At 45.7% G+C, this 24,009-nt stretch overlaps 1 protein-coding gene and 1 pseudogene across 1 annotated transcript; one reads left to right on the forward strand and one right to left on the reverse strand.

The window, feature by feature from the left end:
* Positions 1-5,435: 5,435 nt before the first annotated feature.
* Positions 5,436-10,538, forward strand: LOC135533270 (C-type lectin domain family 19 member A-like; the record flags this gene model as incomplete). The annotated part of the gene is made up of 4 exons (XM_064960672.1): positions 5,436-5,612; positions 5,869-5,964; positions 9,719-9,852; positions 10,435-10,538. Coding segments are annotated over 4 exons (511 nt in total), but the record flags the coding sequence as incomplete, so codon positions are not given.
* Positions 10,539-16,872: 6,334 nt separating this feature from the next.
* The window catches only part of LOC135533271 (synaptotagmin-17-like), a 56,495-nt pseudogene continuing 49,358 nt past the window's right edge, over positions 16,873-24,009 (reverse strand).

Raw genomic sequence — 24,009 nt, forward strand, 5'->3', positions numbered from 1 at the left:
TTTGGTGAAGGGATACAGAGTGACTGATAGTCTTGGTGAAGGATGCAGAGTGACTGAAACTCTTGGTGAAGACTGAAACTCTTGGTACAGAGTGACTGCTAGTCTTGGTGAAGGGATACAGAATGACTGATAGTCTTGGTGAAGGGATGCAGAGTGACTGAAACTCTTGGTGAAAGATGCACAGAATGACTGATAGTCTTGGTGAAGGGATACAGAGTGACTGAAACTCTTGGTGAAGAGATACAGAGTGACTGATAGTCTTGGTGAAGGGATACAGAGTGACTGAAACTCTTGGTGAAGATACAGAGTGACTGATAGTCTTGGTGAAGGGATACAGAGTGACTGATAGTCTTGGTGAAGGGATACAGAGTGACTGATAGTCTTGGTGAAGTGATACAAGTGACTGATAGTCTTGGTGAAGGGATACAGAACCTGAAAGTCTACCTTTGGTGAAGGGATACAGAGTGACTGATAGTCTTGGTGAAAGGATACAGAGTGACTGATAGTCTTGGTGAAGGGATACAGAGTGACTGATAAGTCTTGGTGAAGGGATACAGAGTGACTGATAGTCTTAGGTAGAAAGGATACAGAGTGACGGATAGTCTTGGTAAAGGGATACAGAGTAACTGAAACTCTAGGTGAAGGGATACAGAGTGACTGATAGTCTTGGTGAAGAAGAGATACAGAGTGACTGATAGTCTTGGTGAAGAGATACAGAGTGACTGAAACTCTTGGTGAAGGGATACAGAGTGACTGAAAGTCTTGGTGAAGAGATACAGAGTGACTGAAACTCTTGGTAAGGGATACAGAGTGACTGATAGTCTTGGTGAAGGGATACAGAGTGACTGATAGTCTTGGTGAAGGGATACAGAGTGACTGAAAGTCTTGGTAAAGGGATACAGAGAAACTGAAACTCTAGGTGAAGAGATACAGAGTGACTGATAGTCTTGGTGAAGAGATACCCGAGTGACTGATAGTCTTGGTGAAGAGATACAGAGTGACTGAAACTCTTGGTGAAGAGGATACAGAGTGACTGAAAGTCTTGGTGAAGATACAGAGTGACTGAAACTCTTGGTAAAGGGATACAGAGTGACTGATAGTCTTGGTGAAGGATACAGAGTGACTGATAGTCTTGTGAAGAGATACAGAGTGACTGATAGTCTTGGTGAAGGGATACAGAGTGACTGAAACTCTTGGTAAAGGGATACAGAGTATTTGATAGTCTTGGTGAAGAGATACAGAGTGACTGAAACTCTTGGTAAAGGGATACAGAGTGACTGATAGTCTTGGTGAAGGGATACAGAGTGACTGATGAGTCTTGGTGAAAGGATACAGAGTGACTGATAGTCTTGGTGAAGGGATACAAGAGTGACTGATAGTCTTAGTGAAGGGATACAGAGTGACTGATAGTCTTGGTGAAAGGATACAGAATGACGGATAGTCTTGGTAAAGGGATACAGACTAACTGAAACTCTAGGTTAAGGGATACAGAGTGACTGATAGTCTTGGTGAAGGGATACAGAGTGACTGAAACTCTTGGTGAGAAGGGATACAGAGTGACTGATAGTCTTGGTGAAGAGATACAGAGTGACTGAAACTCTTGGTGAAGGGATACAGAGTGACTGAAAGTCTTGGTGAAGAGATACAGAGTGACTGAAACTCTTGGTAAAGGGACCACAAGGGTGACTGATAGTCTTGGTGAAGGATCCAGAGTGACTGATAGTCTTGGTGAAGGGATACAGAGTGACTGAAAGTCTTGGTAAAGGGATACAGAGAAACTGAAACTCTGGGTGAGATGCAGAGTGACTGATAGTCTTGGTGAAAGAGATACAGAGTGACTGATAGTCTTGGTGAAGAGATACAGAGTGACTGAAACTCTTGGTGAAGGGATACAGAGTGACTGAAAGTCTTGGTGAAAGAGATACAGAGTGACTGGAAACTCTTGGTAAAGGGATACAGAGTGACTGATAGTCTTGGTGAAGAGGATACAGAGTGACTGATAGTCTTGGTGAAGAGATACAGAGTGACTGATAGTCTTGGTGAAGGGATACAGAGTGACTGATAGTCTTGGTGAAAGGATACAGAGTGACTGATAGTCTTGGTGAAGGGATACAGAGTGACTGATAGTCTTGGTGAAGGGATACAGAGTGACTGATAGTCTTGGTGAAAGGATACAGAATGATGGATAGTCTTGGTAAAGGGATACAGACTAACTGAAACTCTAGGTGAAGGGATACAGAGTGACTGATAGTCTTGGTGAAGGGATACAGAGTGACTGAAACTCTTGGTGAAGGGATACAGAGTGACTGATAGTCTTGGTGAAGGATACAGAGTGACTGAAACTCTTGATGAAAGAGGATACAGAGTGACTGAAACTCTAGGTGAAGTGATACAGAGTAACTGAAACTCTAGGTGAAGTGATACAGAGTGACTGAAACTCTTGGTGAAGAGATACAAGAGTGACTGATAAGTCTACCTTTGGTAAAGGGATACAGAGTGACTGATAGTCTTGGTGAAGGGATGCAAGTGAGTACAGAAAGTCTTGGTGAAGTGATACAGAGTGACTGATAGTCTTGGTGAAGGGATACAGAGTGACTGATAGTCTTGGTGAAGTGATACAGAGTGACTGATAGTCTTGGTGAAGGGATACAGAGTGACTGATAGTCTTGGTGAAGGGATACAGAGTGACTGATAGTCTTGGTGAAGGGATACAGAGTGACTGAAAGTCTAGCTTTAAGTGAATCAGTGCATAAACACGTGACAATTTGGTATTTAATTGGATCCCCATTGGCAGATTATGCTTCAGAATGATGGGGTTATCACTTCAGAATGATGAGGATATCACTACAGAATGATGAGGTTATCAAGAATGATGAGGTTATCACTTCAGAATGATGAGGTTATCACTTCAGAATGATGAGGTTATCACTTCAGAATGATGAGGTTATCACTTCAGAATGATGAGGTTATCACTTCAGAATGATGAGGGTTACCACTTCAGAATGATGAGGTTATCAATAATGATGAGGTTATCACTTCAGAATGATGGGGTTATCACTTCAGAATGATGAGGATTATCACTTCAGAATGATGAGTTATCACTTCAGAATGATGGGTTATCACTTCAGAATGATGAGGTTATCACTTCAGAATGATGATTATCACTTCAGAATGATGAAGTTATCACTTCAGAATGATGAGATTTATCACTTCAGAATGATATGAGGTTATCAAGAATGATGAGGTTATCACTTCAGAATGATGATGTTATCCCTTCAGAATGATGAGGCTATCGCTTAAGAATGATGAGTTATCACTTCAGAATGATGAGGTTATCACTTCAGAATGATGAGGTTATCACTTCAGAATGATGAGGTTATCACTTCAGAATGATGAGGGTATCACTTCAGAATGATGAGGGTATCACTTCAGAATGATGAGGTCTCTTGTTATCACTTCAGAATGATGGTAGGGTTATCACTTCAGAATGATGAGGTTATCAAGAATGATGAGGTTATCTTCAGAATGATGAGGTTATCACTTCAGAATGATGAGGTTATCAAGAATGATGAGGTTATCACTTCAGAATGATGAGTTATCACTTCAGAATGATGAGGCTATCACTTCAGAATGATGAGGTTATCACTTCAGAATGATGAGGTTATCACTTCAGAATGATGAGGTTATCACTTCAGAATGATGAGGTTATCACTTCAGAATGATGAGGTTATCTTCAGAATGAGGCTATCACTTCAGAATGATGAGGTTATCTTCAGAATGATGAGGTTATCACTTCAGAATGATGAGGATTATCACTTCAGAATGATGAAGGTTATCACTTCAGATTGATGAGGCTATCACTTCAGAATGATGAGGTTATCACTTCAGAATGATGAGGATTATCACTTCAGAATGATGAGGTTATCACTTCAGAATGATGAAGTTTATCACTTCAGAATGATGAGGTTATCACTTCAGAATGATGGGTTATCACTTCAGAATGATGAGGTTATCACTTCAGAATGATGAGGTTATCCAAGAATGATGAGGTTATCACTAGAATGATGAGGTTATCACTTCAGAATGATGAGGTTATCTTCAGAATGATGAGGTTATCACTTCAGAATGATGAGGTTATCAAGAATGATGAGGTTATCACTTCAGAATGATGAGGTTATCAAGAATGATGAGGTTATCACTTCAGAATGATAAGGTTATCACTTCAGAATGATGAGGTTATCACTTCAGAATGATGAGGTTATCACTTCAGAATGATGAGGAGGTTATCCTTCAGAATGATGAGGATATCACTTCAGAATGATGAGGTTACCACTTCAGGTTATCAAGAATGATGAGGTTATCACTTCAGAATGATGAGGTTATCAAGAATGATGAGAGTTATCACTTCAGAAATGATCAAGAATGATGAGGTTATCACTTCAGAATGATGAGGTTATCACTTCAGAATGATGAGGTTATCACTTCAGAATGATGAGGTTATCACTTCAGAATGATGAGTTATCACTTCAGAATGATGAGGTTATCACTTCAGAATGATGAGGTTATCACTTCAGAATGATGAGGTTATCACTTCAGAATATAGAAAACGTTTGGAAAATACTTCTGTAAACTTTGGGATAGGAGTGCTGCAGTCTAACTTGATAATGAACATGACAAGGACAACATTAAACGCGGAGTATTCACAATTACATAAGAGCAGTGTAACCTATTCTCTTTCATTCTCTATTCTCACCGCTCTCGCTTACCTCCCCCTCTCTTGCCTCTCTCCTCTTCCCATCTCCTGACCCCCGCTCCCTCCCTGCCCTCCCTCTCTCTCTCTGCCCTTTCCTCCCTTCCTTCCCTTCCATTCCCTTCCCTTCCCCCTTCCCTTCCCTTCCCTTCCTTCCCTTCCCTTCCTTCCTTCCTTCCCTTCCCTTCCCTTCCCTTCCCTTCCTCCCCTCTCCTCTCCCTCTCCCTCTCTCTCTTCTCCTCTTCCCTTCCCCTCCCCTCCCTTTCCGCTCCCCTCCCCTCCCTCGCTTCCCTCCCCTCCCCCCTCCCTCCCCTCCCCCTTCCCTTCCCTTCCCTTCCCCTCCCTCCCTTCCCTTCCTCCCTCCCTTCCCCTTCCTTCCTTCCCCTCCCCCCCTCCCTTCCCTTCCCTTCCCTTCCCTTCCCTTCCCCTTCCCTTCCCTCCCTCCCTCCCTCCTCCTCCCCTTCACTTCCCTTCCCTCCCCTCTCCCTCCCTCCCTCCCCTCCCTCCCTCCCTCCCTCCCTCCCTCCCTCCCCCCCTCCCTCCCCTCCCTCCCCTTCCTTCCCTCCCCTCCTCCCTCCCTTCCCTCCCTCCCCTCCCCCCCCTTCCCTTCCCTCCCTCCCTCCCCTCCCTTCCCTTCCTCCCCTTCCCCCTCCCCCCCCTCCCTTCCCCTCCCTTCCTCCCCCAGCCTTCCCCTCCAGTTGCCAGAACCAGGCCTTCCCGTCACCTGTCCGTTGTTCTGGACTGAGTTTGAAGGTCACTGCTACCGTTTCTTCCCTCTGAACCGTGCCTGGGCCGAGGCTGACCTGTACTGTGCTGAATTCTCCAACGGTCTCAAGTCTGCCAAACTCACCTCCGTACACAGGTGAGAGGATACCTGTCCATATACACACACACAAAGGTCCACACACTGCCACACTACAGGTGAGAGGATACACACACACACACACACACACACACACACACACACACACACACACACACACACACACACACACACACACACACACACACACACACACACACACACACACACACACACACACACACACACACACACACACACACACACACACAGACACCTCTCTCTAACTCTAACCATCCCTTGTCTGAATTCTCAGCTGGGAGGAGAATGTGTTCGTCTTCACGATCTCGTCAACAGCCGTATCCCAGGGATACCAACAGACATATGGATCGGCCTTCACGACAGGAGACAGGTAAGCACTGAGGGTTCAAACGTTCCAGGATCTTTCCCAGAATTCCCAGGATTCTGGATTTCCTGCTTATTCCCTCCCGGAATCTTCTGGGTCGTTTTCCAGAAACCCTATTAAACACCACTGGATAATCACTACCTCGTATGTTGTCGACAAACACACTGTACGTGTCTTTTAAGGTAATGTTCTCTGGGGTTGACATCTGCAGCAGTTATCGTGAATTCCATCTCTGCAGATGTCTCCTCAGACGTAATACAAACAATCTTCCAACTAGGATTTATGGTACCAGTCAAACCTACTCATTCAAGGGTTTTTCTTTATTTATTTTTACTATTTTCTAAATTGTAGAATAATAGGGAAGACTTTAAACTTCGAAATAGCACATATGGAATCAAGTTGTAACCAAAAATGTGTTAAACAAATTAAAACTGATTTTAGATTTTAGATTCTTCAAAGTAGCCACCCTTTGCCTTGATGACAGCTTTTCACACTCTTGGCATTCTCTCAACCAGCTTCATCTGGAATGCTTTTCCCAGATTATTGAAGGAGTTCACACATAAGCTGAGTACTTGTTGGCTGCTTTTCCTTTACTCTGCAGTCCAACTCATCCCAAACCATCTCAATTGGGTTGAGGTCAGGTGATTGTGGAGGCCAGGTCATCTGATGCAGCACTCCATCACTCTCCTTCTTGGTAAAATAGCCCTTACACACAGCCTGGAGGGGTGTTGGGTCATTTTCCTGTTGAAAATCAAATGATAGTCTCACTAAGCCAAAACCAGATGGGATGGCGTATTGCTGCAGAATGCTGTGGTAGCCATGCTGGTTAAGTGTGCCTTGAATTCTATATAAATCAAAGACAGTGTCACCAGCAAAGCACCCCCACACCATCATACCTCCTCCTCCATGCTTCACGGTGGGAACCGGCATGCGCAGATCATCCGTTCACTGACTCTGCGTCTCACAAAGACACGGCGGTTTGGAACCAAAAATGTGGACTTGGTCTTTTACCAAATAGGGCTATTGTCTGTATACCACCCCTACCTTCTCACAACACAACCAATTGGCTGAAAGAAATACATTCCACAAATGTACTTTTAACAAGGCACACCTGTTAATTGAAATGCATTCCAGGTGACTACCTCATGAAGCTGGTTGAGAGAATGCCAAGAGTATACAAAGCTGTCATCAAGGCAAAGGCTGGCTACTTTGGAAGAATCTCAAATGTAAAATATATATTTTGATTTGTTTAACACTTTCTTGCTTACTACATGATTCCGTATGTGTTATTTCATAGTTTTTATGTCTTAACTATTATTCTACAATGTGAAAATAGTAAAACAAATTAAAACACTGTGTTGAAAATGCTGTGCCTTCCTCTCGGCACTAAGAATAGATTTAGGAAGCTATAGAAATGCATGTATTAATGTTTACATTCGATTTGGACACTCATTATTTTACAGGCATCTGAATGCATACTGTTAAAGTATATTATGTGTACATAAAAATGTAAAATTAAAAAATATATTAAAAAAACATTTACTTTAAAGTAAACATTTTATAGATTACTATATATCTACCCAGCAAACCAAAATAGTTTTTGTGAAAGTTCCCAGAACATTCGTTAGGGCGGCAAATGTTCTCATAAGACAAAAACTATCCAGTTGTGCTAATGATAAGACAATGTTTGTGTGAACGTTTGTCTGATGCTTCCAGAACGTTCCCACTCACATTAAGTTGTGGCAGTGTGTTTTAAAAACATTATTACATCATCTGGAAACCTAATGCAAGAGAACGTTTGGGGAATTCTTCTTGGTGATTGTTCCCTCATCTGGAAACCTCATGAGAACGTTTGGGGAATTCTTTGGTGATTGTTACATCATCTGGAAACCTAATGAGAACGTTTGGGAATTCTTCTTTGGTGATTGTTACATCATCTGGAAAACCTAATGAGAACGTTTGGGGAATTCTTCTTTGGTGATTGTTACATCATCTGGAAACCTCATGAGAACGTTTGGGGAATTCTTATTTGGTGATTGTTACATCATCTGGAAACCTCATGAGAACGTTTGGGGAATTCTTCTTTGGTGATTGTTACATCATCTGGAAACCTCATGAGAACGTTTGGGGAATTCTTCTTTGGTGATTGTTACATCATCTGGAAACTCATGAGAACGTTTGGGGAATTCTTCTTGGTGATTGTTACAGATGTTGTGTATAACGTTTAGTGAACGTTCCAAACATTCCAATGAGAATTCAGTTAAAATTGTTTTAGGAATAATTATTTGAATGTTTTTGGGACATTATAATCCTAATGTTAGATAAAACACCAACTAGAAATGAATGGAAATCTAAGCTAATATTCTAGGAACGTTCCCAGTTTGCTGGATATGCTAATAGATCCCAGAGGGTTTACTTCTAACAGTACCAACAACTAGAACAGTCATGGTAGAAATAGTTTTAGTTACTTAGCTCCGTGGTCCTGGAATTCTCTCCTGAACATTTTGAAATTTGATGATCTATTTTCGTCTATGGAGTTTCAAACATTTGATCGTGTATATACCATAGAAGAGTGTAATTGTCTTTAGGACAGCTGTTTTAGTCAAGACTTTCATGTTTTTTAACGTAAAATGTTTTTGTTGTACTGTATGTGTGTTTATAGTTTTGTTTAATGTTGTGTTAGTGTCTGTAAGTTGTTTTGTCTGAAACGTTGTTTCCCTTGCTGTCTATTGGACCAGGTCTCTTGGAAAAGAGATGTTATCTCAATGAGAAAATCCCTGTATAAATAACGATCAAATAAAAACAAAATGAATCCAACAGGAGCCTGTCAGTCCAGCTCTATAGGAAGCCAGTCTGACGTAGATATTTCACTCTAGAACTGAAAGGCTGGTTCATTAACACACTGCTGGTAAACCCACTGCAGAGTCACCAAGCCATCACCTCCAGAGATAGAGAACTAGACAGGGCCTACGTCCCAAATGACACCCCTTATTCCTATAGTAGTCTACTGTTGATCAGAGGAGAGCTCGTCTCTGGTCAAATGTAATGCACTACGAAGGAACAGGAATCCATTGAGCACGCAGACCCGGGTTTGTTTGGTTTAGCCAGGGTTGGTGTTGATTATCACTAATGGGGCGGCAGCGTAGCCTAGTGGTTAGAGCGTTGGACTAGTAACCGGAAGGTTGCAAGTTCAAATCCCTGAGCTGACAAGGTACAAATCTGTCGTTCTGAACAGGCAGGTAACGCACTGTTCCTAGGCATTGTGAATAAAAATGTGTTCTTCTTAACTGACTTGCCTAGTTAAATAAAGGTAATAGTGTTAGGATGCAGACTCAGGATTGTGTGATTATCACTAATGTCATCCAGTCTGTATATCTGCTCCCTCCCTTTAAATGGACCAGGGGTAGAAGTCCCTTTATGAATAGATCTAGGATCAGTTTTACACTTCTCCCTATCCTAACCTTAACCGTTAGGGTTGTAAAACACTAAGCTGTCCCCAGATCAGTGGTGTTTCTAACCTCTGGTGTTTGAACCAGCCGTCATAACTACAAGTACAACTCTCATGGGAAACAGCTAACAGGTCATATCTGACGGGCAAACCTCTTATTTACTTTCCAAAACGGGCTGAAATGAGGTCACAGTTGAGAGGAGAGTCAGAGTTGGATTAGGGTCAGTTTTAGGTTTAGCTAAACTTCTCTTTTCATTAAAGCAGTCTGCCCAGGTTGTTACATGTACCATGTCATACTATTCCTCACTGTAGGAGGGGCACTCTGGAGTGGACCGACGGCAGTAACTATGGATACAGCTACTGGGATGGCAACCAGCCTGACGACGGCATACACCGCATCCCCGAAAAGGAAGACTGTGTCGAGATCTGGTACAGGCAGAACAGCGGTGAGACACACACAGGCGCGATAATGCATAAACACACAGGCAGTCAATAATGCATAAACACACACAGGCAGTCAATAATGCATAAACACACACAGGCAGTCAATAATGCATAAACACACACAGGCAGTCAATAAGCATAAACACACACAGGCAGTCAATAATGCATAAACACACACAGGCAGTCAATAATGCATAAACACACACAGGCAGTCAATAATGCATAAACACACACAGGCAGTCAATAATGCATAAACACACACAGGCAGTCAATAATGCATAAACACACACAGGCAGTCAATAATGCATAAACACACACAGGCAGTCAGTAATGCATAAACACACAGGCAGTCAATAAGCATAAACACACACAGGCAGTCAATAAGCATAAACACACACAATAATGCATACACACAGTGTATTACCCAATAAAACATGACTGAGGTAGGGGATGACCTACAGGTTCATGGTTGAGCCTGGGATGACCTACAGGTTCATGATTGAGCCTGGGGATGACCTACAGGTTCATGGTTGAGCCTGGGGATGACCTACAGGTTCATGATTGAGCCTGGGGATGACCTACAGGTTCATGGTTGAGCCTGGGGATGACCTACAGGTTCATGATTGAGCCTGGGGATGACTACAGGTTCATGATTGAGCCTGGGGATGACCTACAGGTTCATGGTTGAGCCTGGGGATGACCTACAGGTTCATGATTGAGCCTGGGGATGACCTACAGGTTCATGATTGAGCCTGGGGATGACCTACAGGTTCATGATTGAGCCTGGGGATGACCTACAGGTTCATGATTGAGCCTGGGGATGACCTGCAGGTTCATGATTGAGCCTGGGGATGACCTACAGGTTCATGATTGAGCCTGGGGATGACCTACAGTTCATGATTGAGCCTGGGGATGACCTACAGGTTCATGATTGAGCAAGGGGATGACCTACAGGTTCATGATTGAGCCTGGGATGACCTACAGGTTCATGATTGAGCCTGGGGATGACCTACAGGTTCATGATTGAGCCAGGGGATGACCTACAGGTCCATGATTGAGCCAGGGGATGACCTACAGGTTCATGATTGAGCCAGGGATACCCCTAAAGGTTCATAATTGGTCATTTCGGATGTATTTCTCTGAGTTTCTGTCCAAGTATGTGTCCCTGCTGATCACACACACACACACACACACACACACACACACACACACACACACACACACACACACACACACACACACACACACACACACACACACACAAATGCACACGCACACACACACACACACACACACACACACAAACACGCACACACACAAATGCACACGCACACACACAACTGGGTGCCAGAACAGACACCTGTGTAATGAGTCACACACACAAACAAAACACACACACACACATACGTCCGTAGCTGATGAGTCAGTCAGTCAATGTGGTGTTGCTTTGTCTCTAACAGCGCTGTGTGTGTGTGTGTAAGTTTCTGACAGCGCTGAGGTCCTGGAATGATAACAGCTGTGACAAAGCCTTTCCCTTCGTGTGCAAGATCCCCACAGTGGACAACTAGACCTCCGGGGTCCAACACACACACACACACACACACACACACACACACACACACACACACACACACACACACACACACACACACACACACACACACACACAGAGAGCCCCACTGAAAACGATGATATTGGGACCTTTCTTGCTGCTGTTGTTGCCTTCTCCTTCCTCAACCTCCCTCTCTTTCTTTCTCCTCTCTCCTCCATCCCTTTCTTCTTATCTTCCCTCAACCCTCCCTCTCTTCATCTCCTACCTCACCCTCTCCTCTCTTCTTCTCCGCCCCTCAACCTCCCCTCTTCTCCTTCATCTCAACCTCCCTCTCTTCTTCCTCCCCTCCCCTCCCTCCCTCCCTCCCTCCCTCCCTCCCTCCCTCCCTCCTCCCTCCCTCCCTCCCTCCCTCCCTCCCTCCCTCCCTCCCTCCTCCCTTCCATAGTATAAATGCACTAGGTATTGAATAGGGTGCCATTCACGACATCACACACAAAGGAATACATGGGACTTATCATGTGAAGGCCAGTCATCAACCATCCTTCCTTCCTTCCCTCTCCATCGCTCATCCCTCATCCTTCATCCCTCATCCCTTCTTCCTTCTTCTTTCTTTCCTTCCTTCCTTCCTTCTTCCTCCATCTCTCCTTTCTTCCATCCTTCCATCTCTCCTTCCTTCCTTCCATCAATCCTCATTCCTTTCCTCAATCCCTTCTTCCTTTCCTCGATCCCTCTGCTTTTTTCTTGAAAAGTAGGTATCTGTTAGAAGTTGGACTGCCGGGTGTCTCAGCAGTCTGCATTCTGGTTCTGAAGCAGCCGGTCCTTCAGCATTCTGTTCTGAAGCAGCGGTTCTTCAGTCTGCATTCTGTTCTGAAGCAGCGGTCCTTCAGCAGTCTGCATTCTGTTCTGAAGCAGCCCGGTCCTTCAGCATTCTGTTCTGAAGCAGCCGGTCCTTCAGCAGTCTGTTCTGAAGCAGCCGGTCCTTCAGCAGTCAGCATTCTGTTCTGAAGCAGCCCGGTCCTTCAGCATTCTGTTCTGAAGCAGCCGGTCCTTCAGCATTCTGTTCTGAAGCAGCGGTCCTTCAGCATTCTGTTCTGAAGCAACCCGGTCCTTCAGCATTCTGTTCTGAAGCAGCCGGTCCTTCAGCAGTCTGCATTCTGTTCTGAAGCAGCCCGGTCCTTCAGCAGTCTGCATTCTGTTCTGAAGCAGCCGGTCCTTCAGCAGTCAGCATTCTGTTCTGAAGCAGCCGGTCCTTCAGCAGTCTGCATTCTGTTCTGAAGCAGCCGGTCCTTCAGCAGTCTGCATTCTGTTCTGAAGCAGCCGGTCCTTCAGCAGTCTGCATTCTGTTCTGAAGCAGCTGGTCCTTCAGCAGTCTGCATTCTGTTCTGAAGCAGCCGGTCCTTCAGCAGTCTGCATTCTGTTCTGAAGCAGCCGGTCCTTCAGCAGTCTGCATTCTGTTCTGAAGCAGCCGGTCCTTCAGCAGTCTGCGTTCTGTTCTGAAGCAGCCGGTCCTTCAGCAGTCTGCATTCTGTTCTGGAAGCAGCCCGGTCCTTCAGCAGTCTGCATTCTGTTCTGAAGAAGCTGGTCCTTCAGCAGTCTGCATTCTGTTCTGAAGCAGCCGGTCCTTCAGCATTCTGTTCTGAAGCAGCCCGGTCCTTCAGCAGTCTGCATTCTGTTCTGAAGCAGCTGGTCCTTCAGCAGTCTGCATTCTGTTCTGAAGCAGCCGGTCCTTCAGCAGTCTGCATTCTGTTCTGAAACAGGCGGTCCTTCAGCAGTCTGCATTCTGTTCTGAAGCAGCCGGTCCTTCAGCATTCTGTTCTGAAGCAGCCCAGTCCTTCAGCAGTCTGCATTCTGTTCTGAAGCAGCCGGTCCTTCAGCATTCTGTTCCTGAAGCAGCCCAGTCCTTCAGCAGTCTGCATTCTGTTCTGAAGCGGCCGGTCCTTCAGCAGTCTGCATTCTGTTCTGTAGCAGCCGGTCCTTCAGCAGTCTGCATTCTGTTCTGAAGCAGCGGTCCTTCAGCATTCTGTTCTGAAGCAGCCGGTCCTTCAGCAGTCTGTTCTGTAGCAGCCGGTCCTTCAGCAGTCTGCATTCTGTTCTGAAGCAGCGGTCCTTCAGCAGTCTGTTCTGTAGCAGCCGGTCCTTCCAGCAGTCTGCATTCTGTTCTGAAGCAGCGGTCCTTCAGCAGTCTGTTCTGTAGCAGCCCAGTCCTTCAGCAGTCTGCATTCTGTTCTGAAGCAGCCGGTCCTTCAGCAGTCTGCATTCTGTTCTGTAGCAGCCGGTCCTTCAGCAGTCTGCATTCTGTTCTGAAGCAGCCCGGTCCTTCAGCATTCTGTTTCTGAAGCAGCGGTCCTTCAGCAGTCTGCATTCTGTTCTGTAGCAGCGGTCCTTCAGCAGTCTGCATTCTGTTCTGAAGCAGCCCGGTCCTTCAGCATTCTGTTCTGAAGCAGCCGGTCCTTCAGCAGTCTGCATTCTGTTCTGTAGCAGCGGTCCTTCAGCAGTCTGCATTCTGTTCTGAAGCAACCGGTCCTTCAGCAGTCTGCATTCTGTTCTGAAGCAGCCGGTCCTTCAGCATTCTGTTCTGAAGCAGCCCGGTCCTTCAGCAGTCTGCATTCTGTTCTGAAGCAGCCCGGTCCTTCAGCAGTCTGCATTCTGTTCTGAAGCAGCCCGGTCCTTCAGCAGTCTGCATTCTGTTCTGAAGCAGCGGTCCTTCCGCATTCTGTTCTGAAGCAGCCGGTCCTTCAGCAGTCTGCATTCTGTTCTGAAGCAGCCCGGTCCTTCAGCAGTCTGCATTCTGTTCTGAAGCAGCCCGGTCCTTCAGCAGTCTGCATTCTGTTCTGAAGCAGCCGGTCCTTCAGCAGTCTGCATTCTGTTCTGAAGCAGCCGGTCCTTCAGCAGTCTGTTCTGGCAGCCGGTCCTTCAGCAGTCTGCATTCTGTTCTGAAGCAGCCGGTCCTTCAGCATTCTGTTCTGAAGCAGCCGGTCCTTCAGCAGTCTGCGTTCTGTCCTGTGTTCCTTCTCACCTCTTCACCCTGCAGCCCTGTTACCACTAAGATACTTTGATGTTTGGTCAACTCTCAAATGGTACCCTATTCCCCTATGTAAGAGACACAACTTTATGACAGAGCTCTATGTGACTCAGGGTCAACAGTAGTGCACTGTAAAAGGAACTAGTGTGCTATTTGAGACAGTTGTTGTTGATGTGTATGTGTGAACGTTTACATGTACTCCCATGTAGTAGATCTAGGAACAATAACCAATACTTTGATCAATTCTTTAATACATTTAATAAGAAAAACAGACTGTGGTTGTTTTGTGTCTTGACTGTTTGAGTTCCTTCTCCATCACATGCTCAGCCTTAACCACCACAACATTGGTAAACAACCTTATTCAACAAACAACCTTATTCTAGGGAAGCTATAGAACACCCGGTAGTGACAGTACATAGGACTTACCACGCTTCTATTTGTGCAGTACTGTTACTAAAAGGTAACAACAACACACGGATCTTACCTGCACCTCGTTAGTTAATTAAACTGAGCAGGTACACTAAAAGTGGTAAGTAAGAACAGCTAGTTAGAGCAGTAGTTATATAACCAACCACTGTAGTTACTAGGAAGAGACCAGGACAGTAGTTATATAACCAACCACTGTAGTTACTATGAAGAGAATAGGACAGTAGTTATATAACCAACCAGTGTAGTTACTAGACATGTCGTTATGGAAGAGACCAGGACAGTAGTTACATAACCAACCACTGTAGTTACTATGGAGAGACCAGGACAAGTGATTATATAACCAACCACTGTAGTTACTATGGAGAGACCAGGACAGTAGTTATACGTAACCAGCCACTGTAGTTACTATGGAGAGACCAGGACAGTAGTTATATAACCAGCTACTGTAGTTACTATGGAGAGACCCAGGACAGTAGTTATATAACCAACCACTGTAGTTACTATGGAGAGACCCAGGACAGTAGTGATATAACCAACCACTGTAGTTACTAGGCATGTCGTTATGGAAGAGACCAGGACAGTAGTTATATAACCAACCACTGTAGTTACTAGGCATGTCGTTATGGAAGAGACCAGGACAGTAGTTATATAACCAACCATTGTAGTTACTATGAAAGGTCCAGGTCATTAGTTACATAACCAACCACTGTAGTTACTATGAAGAGACCAGGACAGTAGTTATATAACCAACCACTGTAGTTACTATGAAGAGACCAGGTCAGTAGTTACATAACCAACCACTGTAGTTACTATGAAGAGACCAGGACAGTAGTTATATGGCTTAACCACTGCTTAGTTACTATGAAGAGACCCAGGACAGTAGTTATATAACCAACCACTGTAGTTACTATGAAGAGACCAGGACAGTAGTTATATAACCAACCACTGTAGTTACTAGACGTGTCGTTATGGAAGAGACCAGGACAGTAGTTATATAACCAGCCACTGTAGTTACTATGAAGAGACCACGACAGTAGTTATATAACCAACCACTGTAGTTACTATGAAGAGACCACGACAGTAGTTATATAACCAACCACTGTAGTTACTAGACGTGTCGTTATGGAAGAGACCAGGACAGTAGTTATATAAGCCAACCACTGTAGTTACTATGGAGAGACCAGGTCAGTAGTTACATAACCAACCACTGTAGTTACTAGACATGTCGTTATGGAAGATCTCTGGACTTTATAAGTGTAGTGGTGTGTGTACATCCCAAGTACACCTAGAATACCCATTGGGGCTCTGTTGAAATGTAGCACACTACAAAGTGAATAGAGGGCTTATTGGGAAGCAACAGGTTATGTGTTGCCTTGTCTATTGTAAAGGGGGGGGGTGGGTGGTTTAGCCTAAGAGGTGGGTTGTCAGTACAGATTGACCAGGCAGTGACCTGGAAGGTGTGAGGCTGAGGGGAGCAAGGGGATTAGGGGAGTTTGAACTGGCAACTCCACCTTTAGATAATTCCCCTCAAAACAAAACAGGGGCAGAAAAAAGTGTGTGTTGTGTGTCCCTGTCAACTGGTTCCCAGTGTTCCTTAGCTCTGTGGCAGAGAGCCATGTCGGATCTCCCTGTGTGTGTGTGTGCATGTCAGGTCTGTGTCCCTCGCCTCTGATGGCGTGGGCATTCCTCTCAACCAAAACAACCGGAACATTCACACACACTATATGGTCATGTTGTGTGTGACCCGTAGCTGTTAGCCCATGGAGAGGTTAAGCTGATCATGTTCTCACACACACACACACACACACACACACACACACACACACACACACACACACACACACACACACACACACACACACACACACACACACACACACACACACATACACACACACACGCACACACACACACATACACACACACACACACACACACACACACATTGATTCATCATTGCACAACCATTAGCTTTATTTGTGTTTTATTGGATGCAAAACAACAACTTTGATATGGAAATCACAAAGGTCTGGGAGAGGTGGAAGAGGTCTGGAAGGGTGGGAAGAGGTCTGGGAGAGGTGGAAGAGGTCTGGGAGTGGTGGAAGAGGTCTGGGAAGGTGGAAGAGGTCTGGGAGTGATGGAAGAGAGTCTAGGAGAGATGGAAGAGGTCTGGGAGGTGGAAGAGGTCTGGGAGAGGTGGAAGAGGTCTGGTAAGGAGTGGAAGAGGTCTGGTAGAGGTGGAAGGAGTCTGGGAGAGGTGGAAGAGGTCTGGGAGAGGTGGGAAGAGGTCTGGGAGAGGTGGAAGAGGTCTGGGGAGGTGGAAGAGGTCTGGGAGTGGTGGAAGAGGTCTGGGAGAGGTGGAAGAGGGTCTGAGGAGAGATGGAAGAGGTCTGGGAGTGGTGGAGGAGGTCTGGGAGTGGTGGAAAGAGGTCTGGGGAATTGGAAGAGGTAGGTAACGTGTGTATGTCTATGTACATCTTATAGTAACAAACATCAGTCTTTAAACATCCACTGTGCCAGGACTTCCACTACAAGACCAGAGCTGTACAGCTAGGAGAGATTCATAAGTCAGACAGTTAACACAGGAACTATTGCTTTGGGTCAGACACAGCGACATTGTAACTATAATGACCAGGGCTGTATTTATATCAAGTCTCTCAGAGTAGGAACGCTGTTCTGGTATCAGGTCCCCATGTCTGTCCAAATCATCTCATTCGTTGATATTTAAAGAGCAAACTTATCTCAGATCAAGCGCTGCTTCACTCTGAGATGTTTGATACGTTGACCTGACCCCAAGGTGTCTTCAACAACCAAAAAACAACCAGTTGCTCTTGACAGCGATTGTACCACCAGATTATATGTGTTTATACTCAATGGAAACAGATGAGTCAAACTAACGTAAGTTACACGTAGTACCAAAACAGACAGCAAATATCACGGTTCCAGATGAAGACACTGGCGCACACACACAGACTGGCAGACCACAGCATATCATCTGTCCCAAATTACACCCTATTCCTATGTAGTGCACTACGTTTGACCAGAGGCCTATGGGCCCTATTCCCTAAATGTAGTGCACTTTTGACCAGAGACCTATGGGCCCTATTCCCTATAGTCCCTACTACTTTTGACCAGAGACCTATGGGCCCTTATTCCCTATGTAGTGCACTACGTTTGACCAGAGGCCTATGGGCCCTATTCCCTATATAGTGCACTACGTTTGACCAGAGACCTATGGGCCCTATTCCCTATGTAGTGCACTACTTTTGACCAGAGACCTATGGGCCCTTATTCCCTATATAGTGCACTACTTTTGACCAGAGACCTATGGGCCCTATTCCCTATATAGTGCACTACTTTAGACCAGAGACCTATGGGCCCTATTCCCTATATAGTGCACTACTTTTGACCAGAGGCCTATGGGCCCTATTCCCTATATAGTGCACTACTTTTGACCAGAGACCTATGGGCCCTATTCCCTATGTAGTGCACTACTTTTGACCAGAGACCTATGGGCCCTATTCCCTAGTGCACTACGTTTGACCAGAGACCTATGGGCCCTATTCCCTATATAGTGCACTACTTTTGACCAGAAACCTATGGGCCCTATTCTCGGGAATAGGGTGCTATTTAGGACCAGAACCCTATGGGCCCTATTCTCTATAGTGCCAGTAGTTGCAGAGAGCCTATGGGCCCTATTCCTCTATAGCTACTTTTGACCAGAGACCTATGGGCCCTATTCCCTCTATATATACTGTTGCAGAGATCTATAGTGGTACTGTTCCCTATATAGTGCATTACTGTTGACAGAGATCTATGGGCCCTATTCCCTAAATAGTGCACTACTTTGACAGAGATCCCTCTATAGCGCAGTACTATTCCCTATATAGTGCACTACTGTTGACCAGAGGTCCCTCTATGGGCCCTATTCCCTATATAGTGCACTACTGTTGACCAGAGACTCTATGGGTACTGTTGACCTATTCCCTCTATAGTGCAGTACGTTTGACCAGAGACCTATAGTGCAGTACTATTCCCTCTATAGTGCAGTACTGTTGACCAGAGTCCCTCTATGGGCCCTAGGAGTCCCTCTATAGTGCAGTACTGTTGACAGAGGGTCCCTCTATTGGTCCTATATAGTGCAGTACTGTTGACAGAGTCCCTCTATGGGCCCTATTCCCTATATAGTGCACTACTGTTGACCAGGTCCCTCTATGGGCCCTATTCCCTATATAGTGCACTACTTTGACCAGAGGCTCTGGGTACATTCAGAGGGTCCCTCTATAGTGCAGTACTGTTGACCAGAGTCCCTCTATAGTGGGAGTTCCTCTATAGTGCAGTACTGTTGACAGAGGTCCCTCTATGTGCAGTACCCTATTCTCTATAGTGCAGTACTGTTGACCAGGGTCCCTCTATAGTGCAGTACTGTTGACAGAGGGTCCCTCTATAGTGCAGTACTGTTGACAGAGGGTCCCTCTATAGTGCAGTACTGTTGACAGAGGTCCCCTATAGTGCAGTACTGTTGACAGAGGGTCCCTCTATAGTGCAGTACTGTTGACAGAGGGTCCCTCTATAGTGCAGTACTGTTGACAGAGGGTCCCTCTATAGTGCAGTACTGTTGACAGAGGGTCCCTCTATAGTGCAGTACTGTTGACAGAGGGTCCTCTATAGTGCAGTACTGTTGACAGAGGGTCCCTCTATAGCGCAGTACTGTTGACAAGGGTCCCTCTATAGTGCAGTACTGTTGACAGAGGTCCCTCTATAGTGCAGTACTGTTGACAGAGGGTCCCTCTATAGTGCAGTACTGTTGACAGAGGTCCCTCTATAGCGCAGTACTGTTGACAGAGGGTCCCTCTATAGTTACATTTGGACTAAAACCCTGTTGACGTGCCATGATTGTGCACTACAGTACTGTTGACAGAGCAGCAATACTGTTAACAGAGGGTCCCTCTTGGGATGACAGGGTCCCTCTATGTTACATTTGTTTGTGATTGTACACTACATAGGCAGCTGGAGGAGGAGGAGTTTGTGGGAGGCTGGAGGAGGAGGAGGAGGAAGGAGGAGGAGGAGAAAGCTCAGTAAAATCACTACTTGTTTGGTTCTAGATTAAAGCTGTGAAACGTTGAGAAAAAACATGTTTAAAAACCCGTTTTAAAAGTTTGACGACACACAATCTGTTCTTCTCGTTCAGCTCTACTCTTTTCTTTTGTACAATACCTAACAACATCATCTAAATACATCATCTCTAACCTAACAACATCATCTAACTACATCATCTAAACATCATGTCATCTAACTACATCATCTAACTAACATCATCTAACTACATCATCTAACTACATCATCTAACAACATTATCTAACCACATCACCTAACAACATCATCTAACTACATCATCTAACTACATCACCTAACGACGTCATCTAACTACATCATCTAACTACATCATCTAACTACATCATCTAACTACATCCTCTAACTACATCATCTAACTATGTTATCTAACTACATCATCTAACTACATCATCTAACTATGTTATCTATCATCTAACTACATCATCTAACTACATCATCTAACTACGTTTACATCGATTTGTTCATTTTTCCTTAACAGCAGAAAAGGCCATAAATATATACACACAGAAAAACAATTCTGAGATAAATATATATCTAATATATTTATATTTATATATATATGCATCAATTTGACAGAAAATTTAAAAATTATTATCTTCACTAGCACAGTATATTTAGTATTTATACTTTTTCATCACTTGTAATACAATCTTCACTGTAAAGTTGGCTGAACTAGGCTTGATACAGTATTGTACAGAATCAACATGTGTCCCAAATGGAACCCTGTTCCCTATATGGTGCACTAACTATTGACCTATGGAGGTGAACCTATGGTCTCTGATCAAAGCACTGCACTACATTGGGAATAGGGTGCCATTTGGGACAACCACAGCAGAAACAGAGGCAGAATTTCCACCATAGACTTGGATAGACAGCTCTAGCGCCACAAAGCCTGTTGTAGCATGGGCAAGGCCCAGGACTTCCACCATTTTGAAGTAGTCAACTGGCTGGGACTTGCTATCGGTCAGGAAAGGATGACAGAATTCCATCCAGGTCAGTAGGACTGATCAGCCAATGAATTATACTATACTATCATTACATAACTGCAGGTGCCAGTATATCACCAGCCTTGTCTTTATACCTGTTCAGACAACACCCTCTAGGGGGCAGTAAATCACCAAACTTGTCTTTATACCTGTTCAGACAACACCCTCCAGGGGGCAGTAAATCACCAAACTTGTCTTTATACCTGTTCAGACAACACCCTCCAGGGGGCAGTAAATCACCAACCTTGTCATTATACCTGTTCAGACAACACCCTCCAGGGGGCAGTAAATCACCAACCTTGTCTTTATACCTGTTCAGACAACACCCTCCAGGGGGCAGTAAATCACCAACCTTGTCTTTATACCTGTTCAGACAACACCCTCCAGGGGCAGCAACCTTGTCTTTATACCTGTTCAGACAACATCCTCCAGGGGGCAGTAAATCACCAACCTTGTCTTTATACCTGTTCAGACAACACTCATTTACGCACCCTTTAAACTGACTCATAGAAAAATGAGTAGTAGAAACTACTTTAAAATGGAGAAAGCCCTCAATGGCGCTGCCCATGCTGTCACAGTAGCCATTATGTAACAGATGTGAAGATGAGCCCTCTATCCAACTCTATGATTTCCACAGACAGTAAAGTTTGAATCCAGCTATTTCAACTATTTCAAACCATCGATTATCAGCAAGTTAGTTAGAGAACATCAACTATTTTTTCATCAGTTAATGGCTGCATCCCAAATCAAAATATAGCACCCTGTTACCTAAATAGTGCCCTACTTTTGACCAGGGCCCAGTAGTGTACTGACGGAATAGGGTGTAATTTGGGACGCAAAACAATGTGTTGTCAGTTGAACACTGTGAAGAGCAGAGGCATGGTCTCAACCTGGGGACTCGGTCCACTGTACCTGTGTTAGCACCAGTCTGTCAGCACTGATTTCAACAGCCATGATTATCAGCAAGGCACTTAGTTAGTCAATACAGCTTCAGAGAACCTGGTAACCCATTGTATAAGGGCACCTGGTAGGGGCCCAAGGGATCAGGGACAATAGGGAGCAGCCCTAGGGAGGAGGCCCATGGGAGGAGGGGCCCTAGGCCCTTAGGGAGGAGGGCCCATAGGGAGGAGGGGCCCATAGGGACGGAGGGGCCCATAGGGAGGAGGGGCCCATGGGAGCAAGGCCCATAGGGAGGAAGGCCCTAGGGAGGAGGGGCAGAGGCAGGGGGCCCATAGGGAGGAGGGGCCCATAGGGAGTTAGGCCCAGTAGGGGAGGAGAGGCCCATAGGGAGGAGGGGCCCATGCTCGCAGGCCATAGGCCCATAGGGAGAAGGGGCCCATAGTCAGTAGTGCACTATATGGGAATAGGTACCATTTGGGACACAACCCTGTCTCTGGTCACATGGGGGCTGGGAGGTCAGTCAGGAAGGTGAGGGGAAGAGAGGCAGCAATTTTGGAGCGCTGAGGACGGTTCATCTTGTTGACAGGGCCTGAATAACGCGGGGGCCTGATTAATGCAGGGCCTGATTAATGCAGGGCCTGATTAATGTAGGGCCTGTTTAATGCAGGGCCTGGTTAATGCAGGGCCTGATTAATGCAGGGCCTGTTTAATGCAGGGGCTGATTAATGCAGGGCCTGTTTAATAGGGGATAATGCAGGGCCTGAATACGCATAGGCCTGATTAATGCAGGGCCTGATTAATGCAGGAGGAGGGGCCTGTTTAATGCAGGGGCTGATTAATGCAGGCCTGATTAATGCAGGGCCTGTTTAATGCAGGGCCTGATTAATGTAGGGCCTGATTAATGCAGGGCCTGATTAATGCAGGGCCTGTTTAATGCAGGGGCTGATTAATGCAGGCCTGATTAATGCAGGGCCTGTTTAATGCAGGGCTGATTAATGCAGGCCTGATTAACGCAGGGCCTGATTAATGGAGGGCCTGATTAATGGGGGCCTGATTAATGCAGGGCCTGATTAATGCAGGGCCTGTTTAATGCAGGGGCTGATTAATGCAGGCCTGATTAACGCAGGGCCTGATTAATGCAGGGCCTGATTAATGCAGGGCCTGATTAATGCAGGGCCTGATTAATGCAGGGCCTGATTAATGCAGGGCCTGAATAATAATGCAGGGCCTGATTAATGCAGGGCCTGATTAATGCAGGGGCTGAAGCCCGAGGCCTTGAGGCAGAGAAAAATAGAAATGTATACATCTATTATTATTTTTTACTGGAACCTCCAACCGTAGGCCTGGGGCCCGGGGCTGAGACAAATATATATATTTTACAGTTAAATAACATCTTTACTATTAGGTTCATTAAAAATGTTGAGCCCCTGCCTATGATTTCTTAATCCGGCCCTGCTGGTGGCCTTGACCCTGACCTCTGTCTCTCCTTCCTTCTCTCCTCTTCTCTTCTCTTCTCTCTATGTGTCCCTCTCTTCTTCTCTCTCTGTGTCCCTCTCTCTTCTCTCTCTGTGTCCCTCTCCCTGTCTCCTCTCTCTCATCCTCTCACCCCCTTTTCACCTCCCTGACATCAAACCCCGACCTCTAACCTCTAAATCCTGACCCCTTTCCTCTTCCTCTTTCCTACTGTGTACCCCAACACTTTGAGCTTATACCTCTCCTCCTGACCTCTGACCCTTAACCTCTAACTCCTGATCCCTCTCCAGCTCTATCATGTGACCTCCAGCGAGGCGGGGAGACGCGGTCACCTCTGCCCGTGAGCGCAGGCTGTGCCACTGTTCAACCAGGTTCTTTGACTGGCCAACAGGTGGCGCCAGTGGGAGGTCTCAGGGGGACCCGTGGAGAACTGGCCAATCACGATCCTCCCCACAAAATCATTACTGCTCTTCATGTTGTGGCCGTACACTTGAGGAGGGAGGAGAGGGGGAGAGGGGGAGAGGGGAGGAAGAGGAGAGGGGGGGAAGAAGAGGGAGGAAGTAGGGGAGGGAAGAGGGGAGGAGGTAGGGAAGAGAGGAGGAGAGGCAGAGAGGGGGAGGAGGTAGGGGAGAGAGGAGTGAGGGAGGAGGGGGAGAGGGGG

The sequence above is a fragment of the Oncorhynchus masou genome, unplaced genomic scaffold (assembly GCF_036934945.1).
Source record: "Oncorhynchus masou masou isolate Uvic2021 unplaced genomic scaffold, UVic_Omas_1.1 unplaced_scaffold_2306, whole genome shotgun sequence".
In the NCBI taxonomy this organism is placed as follows: Eukaryota; Metazoa; Chordata; class Actinopteri; order Salmoniformes; family Salmonidae; genus Oncorhynchus; species Oncorhynchus masou.